Raw genomic sequence first — 15,513 nt, 5'->3', positions numbered from 1 at the left:
AGCATCTACACCAGGGTCGAGAAGCCGTCATTGAACAGGGGAGGGGGTCTACGCCACCACTTATCCCCCACTTACAATGCTGTCCTTTCATCACTTCCCAGGAAACTCAACAAACGTAACCTATTGACCTCAGGTGAAGATACCAACGATGGTCGTTCAGTCTTGGCCACAGGTAGTCTTAACGACTGTAACGACTGTCGTCACAGCAACAAGGAACACTAACGAACCAGCGGTATCGATGACCCGGGCCAACGACCCCACTGAGGTTAAATAGCTGAGTTTCCCTGCCAGTCAGTCAGAACTGAAGAAGTCCTTTGGATGAGGGACGAAACGTCTTCCAGTATCTTCAACCAAGTCCAGTTGCCCTTGATTTTAACCTTCGTTGAATAATAATGATGATAATAATAATTTACTCATGCTGCATCCTTTGTGCTCTGCTCACTGCACTATTTGTCAATCTGTCTATATTATTTTTGTTTATAGTGTGTATATTTGTGTTCTCTATACTGTAGCCTGTGTCGGATTTTATTATTGTATTATTTTAAAAGTAAGCACATGGTGAGCAATGTACAATCCTGATTCAAATTCCTTGTATGTGTGCACATACCTGGCAAATAAAGCTGATTCTGATTCTGTTTCTGATATGGGCCAGGTAAAAAGCATTTTACAGTTTAAAATTGTTAGTAGTAGTGCGGGGAATGTGATTGGCAAGCCACAAAAGCAGCTCGGTGATGTATTTGACAGTGCAGTACTCAGGAAGGCCAGAAAGATATCTGCAGACGCCTTACACCCACTAAACTCAGAGTTTGAGCTGACCCCATCTTGCCGTCAATTCAGAGTCCCGAGGCCAAGTCGGAACATCGATAAGAGATCTTTTAGTCTCCATGTCACACAGGCACTGAATACTTCTTGTAGGCTGTAACCTGCTGCTGCGGCACAATTGCGATTGTATGTTTAATGGTGGTACAGTGTTGTACTCTCTAATATATATATATGATATAATTGTGGCGCTGTGGTTGTATTTTTTATTTATAAATAAACAATAAAGTCTAATAATAATTTAAAAAATGTAGAAGTTGTAATACTATTGTAGTAGAGTATTTTCACTGTGTAGTATTGCCAAAAGATATGAATACCTAATAACATAAACTACAAGTCAACGTGAAACGTGCCTTTAACCCGCCCACATTCAAATCTACGTCACTAGAATCGCAATCTCTCGCGATATTTGACGCCGCTATATATATCCCTCCGCGGCCTGCGCTCGTTCTTTCTTTCTCCCCTCTTAGCGGTGAAGGTGCAACAGTAATCGGTCGTCCCGAGTCCGGGTTCATCCGACACCCTCACCAACCAAGCTGAACTGAGCTCAACCTCCACAGCGGCAACATGCCTCCCAAATTCGACCCCAACGAGGTTAAAGTTGGTATGTTTTCACTGTCCACCGGGTAATAAAAGCAGACGTTTGTTCACAGCCAAGATGGAGTCGTTCTCCGCCGGCTGCCTCCGGCCTGTGAACGGCGCAGAGAAAACGGTAAAGATGGGACACCACCGGCGGCGAAGAGAGCTAAAACTATCTGTAACTGCATGACTACGAGTTTTAATCTGGTGGATTTGATAAGTTTATTACGGGTTTGATAAGAAATTTGTTGTCTAGGGCGGACCACGTGGGATTAGTGTGCTAATGTAGCTGCTAATAGCTATTCGGCTAGCGTTAGCTAAGTTAGCGTCGTTCGTGTTGAAGAAATCCGGTTTAGCGTTATTTAAAAGCTAATTGTGTCTTTATAAAACATTTTAATGAGACTTGTGACTTTAAATGTTCAAAACATTTAATTTACCAATTGATTAACTTACAATTGAATGAACCAATTACTGAATTTAATCAATTAACGTAATTGAGTCCTGTTCTGATTTACCAATTTTCAGGGTGTTAATAATTCTGATTACTTTAACTACTAACCAGAAGCACCAAATATTTTCAGAGCCCATCCTCAATAGGAAAATTAGTTTCACATCATTTAAAAGACACAAAACATCTTAAAAGGTTTTGGATTGTACAAATTTAAATGTGACTCTAAGTAATTACAAATTGTGAAATGACACAATGGATAGAAACAAGTAACTGATCATCCCCACAAATCCGTAATAAAGTGGTCATTTGTGCAGCTGTGTGAGTTACACACAACTTTTCTCCAAACCGTAAGTAAAGTTGTTGACTTAAGTTTCAGTTATTTAATTCTTTTTATTTAAATTGATGGCTTAAAATGAAAGTGTGTGTTAGAGGTTAAGTGACTGGGATGATAAATCATAGTCTGTTAAGATCAAATATCTCTTTATGCTTTTCATATAACTGTTGGTCTTAAGTCCTGCTCCTGAGGACCCCAAATACTGCACATTGTCCATCAGTAACTGATCATCTGCAGTATCTGTTCACAGCTGTCAGTGACTTAAAAAACTGCACTTTTAATTGGTTGTATTGTCATTTACTAAACACTGCAATGTTAAATTAATTTAATCCTGTCATGTAATTTCTTTCCAGCTGTGTTGTGCAATCATAAAAGGGGTGATTGCCAGTTATTGATTAGCAGAATATGTCTGACTTAATTAATCTGTGTAGAAAGGGGAAGAGCAGAAGTCAGTTTATAAAAACTGTCCTAATGTTCATAAAGTTTTAAGCTGTCTTTAATTTACAATTTGAGTGTCAATTCTTGGATGAATTGTTGCTGCGTGAAACGGATTGGAGTATGATGCAGTCTGTACACATGAAGCGTGTCGGAGGAAAGCGTTGCGCGATGCGACTTTCTATTGAGCTGATGGGGGATTTTCTTGACTATATATATTTTTGGTCTATAAAGTCAAATGGTGAATAATGTCCCCGAAACGTCAACAAGACGTCCAAATGTTCTTGTTCAAAACCCAAATATTTTACGTTGGAGGAGCAAAGAAACCTGAGAATTTTCACACTTAAGAAGCAGGAAATTAATCAATTTAATCAAAATGGTTGGAGATTAATTGATTAGGTGATGACTAATCATTGCTGCGCCATTGCATCCAACTTCAGTTCTGAAATAAGCCTGAGCATCAAACCAGCATGGCCGCCGGATTTAAAGGCTGATTTTAAACTGAAGGTACAAATTAAATATGTAGTTTTACATCTGGACATACTGAAGCTTCCTGAGCTCACAGGACTGTCATGATTTTTCATTTACCTTTTTGTAGCAGTGTTAACCGTAGCGGAGGTCTAGGGAGTTACAATGATTTTGCAGAGTTATGTCGGTTTTATTTACAGTATGTGATGTACTCTTCCGGGGTCATTCATCAATCCAGGTGTTGCGTTGATTTGAAAGGGAAGAAAGGTTTGTTTCCCCTGTACTGGACAAAATGCACTCAGAGCGTAGGCACTGCAGTACTTACTGTGAATCTTACATCAAACCTGTCTATACTCAGCTGTCAGTGGGTGTAAGTGTGAAGAAACTGCATCAAATTAAGCCTTAAATCTGATCAGGTTGTGCTGTCTCTTTGTCTTGCAGTGTACATGAGGTGCACAGGAGGAGAAGTCGGAGCCACCTCAGCCCTGGCCCCTAAAATCGGACCTCTGGGTCTGGTGAGTGTGTAAATTTTTACAAACCAAACCAGCCTCCCGCCACTATGCCGGTCTGTCAGAGTGACTGAGTATAATCCAGTGGAGGCTCAGATTAAATCAGCTTTAGGAAACAGGGCTGCCCGAACTCATGGACAACTCTGTGCCGAAAAGTCTGGGACACAATCTGAGGCTCAAACGTCCTGCTATTCTGGACGTCACCCTAAAACATTTAATAATTGGTGATTTATGGTATACACAAATGAAACGTGTACCTTTTAACACCTAGGTTTTGTATCTCTCAGCTGATCACTTTGTTTTCTCTACAGTCTCCCAAGAAAGTTGGTGACGACATTGCCAAAGCCACCGGTGACTGGAAGGGCCTGAGGATCACCGTGAAGCTCACCATCCAGAACAGGCAGGCAGTGGTACGTATAACAAATCCAGAAGGCCAAACATATGCAATATGAAACCCTCAGGGCTTCGTTACCGCCCAGCCGGCTGTGAAGATAAAGACGCAGCTTGGACGACTACTTAATCAGTCCTTTCAGGGGTTCGCAGGCCACCTTGGGATTGTTGCGGCCTAAAATGCTTGAGTTTAGGCAGAATTTCAAAACTGCAAAATATTGTAAAACTTTGATTGATAGCCCAGGCTTTTATTTGCTAAAATCACTGAATTGACCCTGCCTATATTTGGGACAGGCCTTTAATTCCCCTCACGCAAAACTGAAATAGGCTACTATATAACAGTATTTATTTAAACAGAATATTGTTAAAAAAATCGAATAATATCAAACGCATGTCGTTCATTTGATCTAGGTCTAAAAGACGGCTTATGCGCTTTTATTTAGGGGGGGGGGGGTACTCTGGATCCTGTTTCACAGTACTTCGCTGTGATATTTGTAGATGTGAGACGTTTGTATCGCGCGTCTGCTGCGTCTTGTAAACAAGGAAGTGAGTCTGACGTTTTGCAGGAAACTGCGATCGTTGACATTAACGGAATTTGTGTCAACAGTTGCGATCGTGACATCCCAGAGGGTTAATAACTGTCATGTTTTCAGGTCGAGGTCGTTCCCTCTGCATCTGCTCTGATCATCAAGGCTCTGAAGGAGCCTCCTCGTGACAGGAAGAAGGTCAAGAACAGTAAGTAACAGTGACATCTTGTAGACTTTTCTTTTTAAACCAAAGTGATAAAGTTGAAGTAGATTAACTGAATATTGACCCTTTTTTTTTCTCCCCCCAGTCAAGCACAGTGGGAGTGTGACCTTTGATGAGATTGTGAACGTTGCTCGCGTCATGAGGCCTCGTTCCATCGCCAGAGAGCTCTCTGGTAAGACGAGCAACATTCAGATTCAAGTTTGTTGTTTTGGTCCCGCCAGGCAGATTCCTCCTCTTCATCCTTTTGTCCACCGGTTAATGGTTTCCGTGTACTGCTCAGCCTCCCGCCACTATGCCGGTCTGTCAGAGTGACTGAGTATAATCCAGTGGAGGCTCAGATTAAATCAGCTTTAGGAAACAGGGCTGCCCGAACTCATGGACAGCTCTGTGCCGAAAAGTCTGGGACACCATAACCAAAATTATTTCATGTAGTTGTCCCCACAGTAAATGTTTGATTAAAAAAAGATTTGTACAAACACTTAAACAGAGTGGAAAAAGTCTCCTGTATTAAAAATTTTAATTTGTTTTTAACATCGTGTCGGACCAACAGCCTTGTCTTATTTTCCCACTAGGAACAATCAAAGAGATCCTGGGAACTGCTCAGTCCGTTGGGTGCACCATCGATGGCCGTCCTCCCCATGATGTCATTGATGACATCAACAGCGGCAAAGTCGAGTGCCCAACCGAGTAAATGGACAAAACAAATAAAATGTTCACAAACCAAACCTGCAGTTTTTTCCCTTGTTTTACACTAAATGCATGAGATGAAATGATTGAAGCATCTGTAATTTAACGCAAGTTAATTTACTTATTGAACCAGAGTACTAATTTGAGGTATATGAATGAATTTTGTGGTATTTTTCTGCTTCATTTCAGAGCCACTATTTTTGCTCCCCCCATGTTTTAGCTGGCATTTACTGAGTAGAGAATGTACTACAGATGGTGTACAAAGTAGTGAACACTAATCTACAGAAATGTAAATCTAAAAGGGTCGTCTTGAAGATTCAGTGAGCTGATAAGTTTAAAATATATGTAGCATCTTTATCAGCTACTTTAGTTTATTATCTAGCAGCCCCATGCAGGTGCTGGATAATAAACTAAAGGGGTTTAATTTGAAGATTAACTTAAAACCCCTAAAATGCCTCTAATCCACCCACGCAGATGTTTGATTTGGAACTCCGAAACACTCTCACTCAAAGACAGTAAAATTTGAGTCTCCTTCATACCTTAAAGCTCACTTGGGTGTAATATCTCTTCCCTCATGCCTGACAAATGGAGACAACTGGTTCCGTATTGAGAGCGCAAGTTAAATTACTATGTCTGGTGGCTTTGACGAGGATTATGTTGCAGCCCTATTTTGCTGCTCGCTCAATACTGGATCAATTTCAAAAAGTTGGACACGAAAATAAGGTTGGTCCAGGTTGTAAAATACCTGTTCTACTCTTTAAGTCTGGTTATTGGAAACTTGTCAACCAATTAATTCTGAACGGATTCATCTTAAACGTTTGTCCACCGACTGTTCCTCTGCTTGGAGCTGGAAACATCTGGTGGGTGTGACGGGTTTTTGAGGTCAGTCACGACTCAAGTGTTTTGCTTTTTTTAATACAAAATATTTATTCAAACTCTCAGCCAGTCGTATACAATACCTACAAAAGTATAAATGGATCAAAACTCAGCAGATTTAAGAACAGGAGCTACGTTCACTAGTGCAGCTATTGTTACAAGGTATGAAGTAAAGTGGTCCAACACAACAGTTCATTACAGCAATCAGTGTCTTTTCGGCGTGAAACTGATCTCAAAGGATCACGCTTCCAACTAGGCATTTCTCACATTTAGCGGTTACAAGTATGGCATTTGTTTCTGGTATTTTGTGTAGTAGTTCGGGAGGAAAACGCACCATATTGTGGTACACACCAAAAAAACAACTAGTGAGTGATTTTTGTTCCAAAAGCTAGAATCAAATTTATGGTTTTCTTTATTTGTTGATCAAGAAGTTCCTGATTTAAATCTAAATTTGATAAATCACGCACTGTGTTTTCACTAGTTCTTGTTCTGCTTTCTTGTGTTTACAGTTAACATTCTTTGGTTAAATAAAAAAAAAAGGGTTTATATGAATTAATTTGAAGGTACAAGAGGTGCAGTAATGTTTCAGACAAGCCTAACTGGACAACTGCCTGTACTCTCACTCCCTCCAGTGGTAAACCGGAAAGGTTACTCACCAGAGTGTTTTAGTTCAGTGAGCCAGAATCAGCTGCTTTCAGCACTCTGTGTCTCTATATTTAACTTTCTGTGGATGAACAATAACTACTGTATTTATGTAAAAAAAAAAAAAAAATCATGTTACAGAAAATAACAAAACATCAAAAAATTATTAAAAATACAAAATGGACCAAGACAAAGTAATCATGAAGTGCGTGATGTAGAGATGTCTTTGTACTTTCTTTGTTGTCAGGTTGGAAGACAGCAGCTGCACCGCCACAAATAACATGTAACCTCACCTCTTATGAGCTCGTCACGATGCTGCTGCACTGTAAACCTGCATGTACTGATTCACTCTGTAAAGACCACGCGTCACTTGAACGCATCACGTCCAGCCAGTGATAAACTCAGGAGGTGATGGGAGTGCATTTCATCGTTCATCAGAATCTCATCAGTTCTCCACCTCCTCCTCCTCTGCTTCGTTCTCAGCTTCAGGCTCCTCCTCCATGCGCTCCTCTTCCTCCTCCTCTTCCTCCCGGCTCTTATCGTTCTCAGAGTCGGCCTTCTTCTCTTTATCTTTGCGCTTCTGCTCAGAAACCTCCTTCTTTCCTTTCTGGCCCTTCTTATACACTGTTGTGGAACACAAGCACGTTAACTGGAAGTAAATGACTCAGAGTTTAATATATTTTATATCTCCATCTGTAAATATCATCAAAACTGACTTTTAGACACTGATGTTCAGAACTAAAGTTGTATTTTTACTGCTGTAAATCCAACGAGCCAGAATCAGAAACAGGTTTTGAACAGGAATTTGTCTTAGTGTTTAGGTGCATAAAGGTCACAATAAAAGTTAAGGCCGCAACTAAAGATTATTTTCATTATCAAATGATCTGTTGATCATTTTCTCGATTAATCAATTAGTCGTTATGCCCAAGGTGACGTCCTCAAATTTCTTCTTTTGTCCACAACAAAACATATATTCACTTTACCGTCACAGGGGAGCAAAGAAACAGAAAATATTAACATTTGAGGAGCTGGAATCAGAGAATTCGGATGTTTTTTCCTATAAAAAAGGCGATTAATCGATCATCAAAATAGTTGACGATTAATTTTATAGTTGACAACTAAAGGGATTAAACGACTAATCGCTGCAGCTTTAAACAAAGTAAGAGAAAAGACCAAATACAACAAAAGTCAAGAATTATGAATATAAATGAGAAAATTACAATTAAATGATCTAGGGCTGGGGCGATTCATCGACGTAATCGATTACGAAAATAAGTCGACTCGTATTACGTGCACCGAACCGTCGCTGCTTCTGGTGTTAGTGGGATTCCCCCGGACAAGCTCCAGCTACAAGACCGCGCCTTCAACCGTCTAAAGTTTGGGAGTATTTTAGACAGACACTCAACAACGTGCTGCTCCGTGAGCTTCGCTGCAGCACGTCCCACGCCGCTGATTACCCTGCCAATCACGTCTGCAGCCCACGAATACGTGAAGCGGCATGAACACGTGAAGCGAAAGTTTACTTTCTGTCTCCACACGAGCACGAGGACACGTAGTCCATTAAAATGTATTTCTTTCTTGCCTTTTTCGCCTCCATGTTAAAAGTAATTTCGGCCGTCATGGTAACGCAATGTTACACCGTGTGTCGCCACGTATGAGCGAGAAAACAGCTAAAAGTAAGATTACAATCTGTCCCGTCTGTAACCGTTTCTGTTTTCTTTGCCCCACACTTTAAGAGATGCTGCTACTGTCATTATGCAAATCATCAGGATGATTGAATAAAATATTGATTTATTAATGATACATGTTTTTGATATTCATTTTGGATAAATTGTTCTATTAATCGAGTAATAGGCTACATTTAATTTTCTTCAAAATACACAAAAATTTGTCGTTAACATTAATCGAAAAAATTAATTGAAATGGAAAAATAATCGTTATGTACAGCCCTAAAATTACACACACACACACGTATGTACGAACGTATGTATGTAGACAGACAACTACTGACTAATGTTAAAATGTTCATTCAAAAAGTGTGTTCGAGGTGGGGTAAGCGATTCTAATCAAAACACATCTTTGTCACATTCAGCAAATATCTCCTCGCTAGCGTCCGTTCTGTGTGCAGTAGGGCTGACGCCGAATAATCAAATATGCGATGTTTCGACAGATCGAGCCTGATTTGACTTCTTCGCAGAGGTTTTATGAAAAGGGATATTTTTTTTATCTCATATGTATCCTATAATGTTGTAAATAAACATGTGAAAAGAAGTGCGCGGTAGAAGAGGAAGAGAGCCGGAGCGACAGCAGCACCGGTGTTGTGCAGAGTTGTGCTTGAACATCCACATTGAACAATATGGCTGCTTGAGCTTCTGTCAGACATGAACTTTCATTTTTTTGTGACGTCTCCTTAAAACTTGAAAAGATTCACTGATGTACTGACCGTCCAAAGCTTCTCTGAGAGGCTCGAGGAATCGCTCAAACTCCATTTCCTCCATCGCAGCCAAGACGTCTCCTGCGTTCAGAGTTTTCCGCTTGGCTTTCATGGCGAAGTTGTTTGCACTGCAACGGGATAAACATTTCATAATTTAAATGATGGCCTAATGAAACATTTTACACATGACATTCAGGTGTTAAACGTGACGATTCGAGCAGTCTGGAAAGTTAAGAGTAACTTGACTCTGACTTCTTTCTTCTGTGTTTGTGTTAAATCACTTGAATGGTACTGAATTTTGTGAATAAATGCTTTGTTAGATTTTGTAAGTGTTTTTTTTTTTTTATTCTTACCAGGACGTTGCGTACAACACAAACACACTGGCAGCTTGGGATATGGCTCTCCTCGCTTCTTTCGAGACGTTCACCCCGTCTGGGAGCTGTTAAGAAAACAAACGGTGCGGAGGAGTTATCTCAACGCTGCAGTATATAAGCATTTTATCAGAAAAACACAGGCAGGCCGAGGAAGAATTTCTTCACTCGGGGACAAAACATCTTAATATAAAGGAGAATGTTCTTTTGTTTTTAAGAGTCTCAAGAAGCGGGGTTCTCTAAACCAATTTATTTTACCTCATTTTAAGGATATGGTGATACTCAGAGGGGGAAATTGTTAAAAATGAAGGAAACATTATTATATTATTGAAAAAGTGTGGAATATAACTTGAGAGATATGAAATCATGGATCAGAAAAAATATGAATAAGCTCTTCCTGTAATTGTAGTCTGCTGTGTTTACTCTGTTTTTTTTTTTTTGGGCTTTGCATGCACTGGCACAAATACTTAATTTCAGTTCAACTTTACTGCCAGACTCGGGGTCCATTAGAAAAACATGCATCATCATTACAGACACACAACACCTCCCGAAATACCAAAGCACAAATCCAAAAACACAGGAAAAAAAATGGGTGATTTCTATAAAATATACCAATGCTTCCACAGAGGCGACTGGTATCAGGATTTGTCAGCAGCTTGATAATGCCGTTCTGACAGCAACCCAGTCGACAGATACATTAGTACGTCAGATTTCTCAGTAGAGCCTGGAAAGCGTTGACTCTTGCCTTACAAATAGGGCTGGGCAATATGGCCAAAAATGTTATGTTATGTTACTATTGGATATCAATAATTATCACGATAAATGTCAAATCATTATTTCTTTCAAGTTCAAAGGCAGATTTTTGCTCCTGAGTGAAAATGGAAGAAACCAATCCAACCGATCATTAAAGTATGCGCTACAAATGTTTTCACTCGCACACTGTGTGAGCACAGCAGCACACTGGAGGAGCTGAGGTTAGTAAAGATAATTAGTGATGCAAACTAGTCCTCTTAAAAGGTAATGAGGAGACGTTTCTTTTTGGATTTTAATGTGCAAATAAAATGCACCTCAGAAGGGAGGAGGTTTCTCATGTTGCCTATTTTTATATTAATGTCAAAGGCTGTAAAATGAAGACACAAAAGGCAAACATGAACAGTCGTATCTAAAATGGTCCTGAGGTCATATTAACAGGGTTTTAGGGGGTGATGCCCAAAACATGCTGTGCCATAAATGTCAAATCACTGAGGAGCAACAGAAACAACCAAATTAGTTTCTCCAGATCCAAAGGCTGTCGTTCCTCCACTGCAGACTGATCTTTGGCTGTTGGTTATTTATTATCTGCACTAGCTGTTCCAACTATTTGTTCAGAGATATGGTGAAAATAATGGCCCAATATGATGTGAAATTACATATTTGTCATTGGAAAATAACACCAACACATTAAACTGGGAAAACACTGCAGTTTTAAGCTATTCTACGGTGCATCGCATGCTCATGGACACAAGAGCAATGTTGAATGTTGGGGTTTTATATTCAGACAAAAATTTTGCTTCACCTCCGCTGCTACAACTCCATCCTAGGGGAAACACTGTGCAACAGGGCAGTATAGAGAGGAGTGAAGAGCCTTATCTTAACGTGGTCTCAACGCATATTACATTTTCTTGCTAACATGTTAGCTTGAGCCTAAAGCATACGACACTGCCTATACATGTCATCATCATCATCATCATCAGACAATTGATCTGCGAGGAAGTGCCTCAGTTATTTTGTTTTATTACAAACACTTAGCACTTGCCCTAACAGATAAAAAAAAAAACTGGAGAGATGAGGTCTTAATCCCCTTTCCTTCTGCACAGTATTACACTGCCCATCATATTTCACCCCATAATCAGAACATATATTCAGCAACTGTTGAAATCCGGCACTGCTAGGAGAAACAATAGCCAGATCATCGGCATGCATATGATGATTTATTAGAGCGTTACCAATCATACAGCAGTTTTAATTACTTCATCATTAAATTATTGTCAGTATTCTCAAATTTTCATTCCATTCTCTTGTAATTAAATTTTCTCATGAATACTTTTCTAAACATCCTGCCAGATACATAATGTATGTACTATGTACTGTTAAGTACTTCTTCCACCAACTAGTGTTTAAGTACAAATAGCACAGAGGAATGAACAGTATTTGGGTTGGGCGATCTTCTCCATTTACATATTGTCCAATCATGGTTACAGGACAAATATCAAATAGAAACGCGACAACACGTATTTGGGCCTATTATCTTATCTTTAATATCACAATCCAAATCATGACCATTGCAATGCCCTCGTAGCAGCTCTCCCAGCTTGTGCGGTGAAACCCTTACAAATGTTTCAGAACGCAGCAGCGCGTCTGTTTTTTGATCAGCCCAAAAGGACTCATGTCAGTCCATTACTCAGTGACCTCCACTGGCTCCCCGGGGCCTCCAGAATCAAATTCAAGTCACTAATGCTGCATACAGAGTGACTACTGGGTCTGCACCATCTACCTAAACTCCATAATACAAACTTACGTTCCTTCTCGGCCGCTACGCTCCTCCAACGAACGCCGCCTGGCTCTGCCGTCCCTTCACACAAAGCGATCCCAGTCCCTGTTCTCATCTGTGACACCACGATGGTGGAACGAGCTACCGCACGCCATCAGAGCAGGGGCGTCGCTCTCTAACTTCAAGAAGCTCTTGAAAACTCATCTCTTCAGAGAACACTTCCTCTTATAACACCTCTAACTCCTAATCTCTAACATGCACTGTGCTCTTCTTCTTCTATCCCCTACAATTATCCTGTATTGATTGCACTTTTTGTTAACTCTTACTTCCTTCCCTCGGTATTTACCCCATTGATGTGATTTGTACTATGAGCTCTTACTAGTATGTATTGTCAGTTGTAGATCTGTATTTGATGCTCTGTTGATGCTTGTATGTTGTTCCTCAAATGTAATAATGCCAAATGAGTACATGTAAATGTAACCATAACTCAACTACTGTGTGTCAGATCCATGGAAAAGAGAAGGCAGGAAAACTGGTTTGTAAATAAGGATTTCAAATTCACTCCTGTGGATTTATGGGGCTCAGCAGGCGAATGGGCGCTCCACCAGAAACATATCTAAATACACAGTAGGGTGCCGATTCTAGAGAATATTTTAAATCATCTTCGTTCTGATAGTTAGTTATATCGGTGCACGAAAAACCAATCGTAGATCATCCCTTCAATCATTGATATACGATCCAATCACCCATCAGCTAAAGCCTAGTAAACATTAAATATTTATTCCTTTGCACCATTTGTTCATATATGTTAACTAACAGAAACACTTGACTTGTATTTAGACACTTTGTTGTTGGTCATTGTTGCTTTTTATACATTTGCATTTTTTCATCACCTACTTGTATCTATAGAAGTTCTGTTTATATTTACGTATCTGTGCTCAGCTTTGTTGTTCTTGTTTTTCGCTGTAACGTTGTGTCTATTTTCTATTGTTGAAGAGTTCTTGGTTTCCCCGAATTGACAAAAGAATCTTTGCAAGAGACAGATAAAGCTGTTACGGACAAATAAAAGGCCGAGTTAGTCTGCAGAGTAACTGAACTCATCACCTCTGTCTCCTGATCGTGAACTTCGTGTAGAGCACAGTGACACTCTGTAAAACCATTTGAGGCAACTTATTTTTGCACAACGTCACACTACTATAAACAGATCAATAGTTATGTTTCCTCAGTCTCAAAAGAAGAGGTTAGGATGTTTTCCCATTTTTAAACATTAATCAATACGTAACTATTCTAACATAACACACTGATTCAGGTTTTAACATTTACTCTTTAAAACTTAACTAGTTGCTTTTTAAAAACTAGCAGTACTTATTTATTAAAGCCCTACCTCCAGTGTATTTTGACATATATTTTTCTGAGTCATTTCCTTACAAAGTTGATTACCCAGATGGTTTGACAAATATTTTTTTGTCAAATGGATTAATTTTGTGCTCAAAGTTGCAAAACTATAGTAATTCCATAAGTCATACGTCATTCTCCAAGCTAGCGCAGACGCACTGTCACGCCTCGTTAAGTCAGAGCATCAAACTGATAAACATCGTTGTGAGCTAGCTAACCAATATATCATGTAATTTACTTATAACTTACAGCAGGTATGTCTCTCTGTGTCTGATTGTCGGTTTTTCTTTCTAGTTTAGTGAGCTAAGTTAACTAAGTTGTAGTTAGCTAGCATAGTTATTGCAGAATGTTGGCTAACAGAGGGTCTTCATTTTATTTTTTAGTTTCCTCCTCTTGCTTTAGTGTGCTGTTCATTTTCATTATGGCATTTGTGCGTGCAATGTTGGGAGGACAGATGACAGAAAACGCGTCGCACTTTCACCTGCCACCATCTTATATAACTGGCTGGCCGGAGGGGGCTTTACCTACTACTAACTAATGCATTAGTTACTACTAACTTTTCCCGTTTTACTTGTAACAATTGATTAGGTAGTAGTACTTAAATTTTGGTCACTAGCGACTATTGCATTAGTCACTAGTAACTATTTTTTTTAGTTACTAGTGACTAATATCACATTTGCTATTGAAATCTATGTGGCTCTGCAGGTCAGATATCTCCTTTTCATTAGTTAACTAATGGAATAGTGACTAGTAACTATTTACATTTTACTAAACTATTATTTATTTACTAACTTAGTGCTTATTGCTTGATTGTGTGTATGTGTACACATACATGGCAATAAAGCTGATTCTGATTATTTTTTAGTCACCAGTAACATTTTTATTCTCAGTAGCCAAGTTTATTTGTATAGCAATGTAAATGCTCCGTATTTGTATACCGCCTTTCTAGTCTTTTCGACCACTCGAAGCGCTTTTACACTACGTCACATTCAGCATTCACACACACAGCACATTTCAACAACAAGGCAACTCAAAGTGCTTTACATAAAAGCAACATTGGGAAATTGAAAAAGAAACACATTAAAATATAATTTTTAAAGGGTAAAATACGAAATAATAACAGGGTAAAACAGGACAGTAAAGGTTACAGTGCAGTGTACGATATAGACAACTAGTAAGAATTCAAACATTGCTAGTATCTTTTGGAATACTTACTAGTTACTAATGAATAGGTACAAGTATCTAAAGTAAGATGTAAATAGTCACTAGTTACTAATGAATAGGTACAAGTATCTAAAGTAAGATGTAAATACTTACTAGTTACTAATGAATAGGTACAAGTATCTAAAGTAAGATGTAAATACTTACTAGTTACTAATGAATAGGTACAAGTATCTAAAGTAAGATGTAAATAGTCACTAGTTACTAATGAATAGGTACAAGTATCTAAAGTAAGATGTAAATACTTACTAGTTACTAATGAATAGGTACAAGTATCTAAAGTAAGATGTAAATAGTCACTAGTTACTAATGAATAGGTACAAGTATCTAAAGTAAGATGTAAATAGTCACTAGTTACTAATGAATAGGTACAAGTATCTAAAGTAAGATGTAAATACTTACTAGTTACTAATGAATAGGTACAAGTATCTAAAGTAAGATGTAAATACTTACTAGTAAGTTAACTAATGAATAGGTACAAGTATCTAAAGTAAGATGTAAATAGTCACTAGTTACTAATGAATAGGTACAAGTATCTAAAGTAAGATGTAAATAGTCACTAGTAAGTTAACTAATGAATAGGTACAAGTATCTAAAGTAAGATGTAAATAGTCACTAGTTA

At 38.8% G+C, this 15,513-nt stretch overlaps 2 protein-coding genes and 2 non-coding genes across 5 annotated transcripts in view; 3 read left to right on the top strand and 1 right to left on the bottom strand.

Annotated features, from left to right (window-relative positions):
- Positions 1 to 1,269: 1,269 nt before the first annotated feature.
- rpl12 (ribosomal protein L12) lies at positions 1,270 to 5,460 on the top strand. Of its 2 annotated transcripts, none has more exons than XM_046033479.1 (6): positions 1,270 to 1,423; positions 3,528 to 3,601; positions 3,907 to 4,005; positions 4,639 to 4,720; positions 4,821 to 4,907; positions 5,308 to 5,460. In XM_046033479.1, exons 1-6 carry the CDS (start codon positions 1,387 to 1,389, stop codon positions 5,424 to 5,426), a joined length of 498 nt encoding a protein of 165 aa, XP_045889435.1. In that variant the 5' UTR covers positions 1,270 to 1,386; the 3' UTR covers positions 5,427 to 5,460. The 2 variants fall into 2 exon arrangements, with proteins under 2 accessions (XP_045889435.1, XP_045889436.1); XM_046033480.1 differs by having other exon boundaries at positions 1,404 to 1,531.
- Positions 3,637 to 3,763, top strand: LOC123959560. Its single transcript, XR_006822337.1, has one exon. It is a non-coding gene; the product is annotated as a small nucleolar RNA SNORA65 (small nucleolar RNA).
- On the top strand, positions 5,019 to 5,145 carry LOC123959559. The gene has a single exon (XR_006822336.1). It is a non-coding gene; the product is annotated as a small nucleolar RNA SNORA65 (small nucleolar RNA).
- An 863-nt stretch (positions 5,461 to 6,323) lies between the features above and the next one.
- Positions 6,324 to 15,513, bottom strand: part of pole3 (polymerase (DNA directed), epsilon 3 (p17 subunit)) — a 10,471-nt gene continuing 1,281 nt past the window's right edge. The window contains exons 2-4 of the mRNA XM_046033550.1: positions 9,728 to 9,813; positions 9,384 to 9,502; positions 6,324 to 7,564 (exon numbers count right to left, since the gene is read on the bottom strand). Of these exons, the coding sequence (XP_045889506.1) occupies positions 7,386 to 7,564; positions 9,384 to 9,502; positions 9,728 to 9,813 (384 nt within the window). The 3' untranslated portion in view covers positions 6,324 to 7,385. The remainder of the gene's footprint in view (positions 7,565 to 9,383; positions 9,503 to 9,727; positions 9,814 to 15,513) is intronic.

The sequence above is a fragment of the Micropterus dolomieu genome, linkage group LG20 (genome assembly GCF_021292245.1).
Source record: "Micropterus dolomieu isolate WLL.071019.BEF.003 ecotype Adirondacks linkage group LG20, ASM2129224v1, whole genome shotgun sequence".
NCBI lineage: Eukaryota > Metazoa > Chordata > Actinopteri > Centrarchiformes > Centrarchidae > Micropterus > Micropterus dolomieu.
Note: the sequence above shows the minus strand (reverse complement) of the source record. Positions and strands in the feature narration are given on the sequence as shown.

Bases quoted from the DNA above. Each gene is read 5' to 3' on its own strand.
- rpl12 (XM_046033479.1), top strand. From the start codon at position 1,387: ATGCCTCCCAAATTCGACCCCAACGAGGTTAAAGTTG. The intron at 3,602-3,906 runs GTGAGTGTGTAA...TTTTCTCTACAG, and splicing joins AAATCGGACCTCTGGGTCTG to TCTCCCAAGAAAGTTGGTGA. The intron at 4,006-4,638 runs GTACGTATAACA...TCATGTTTTCAG, and splicing joins TCCAGAACAGGCAGGCAGTG to GTCGAGGTCGTTCCCTCTGC.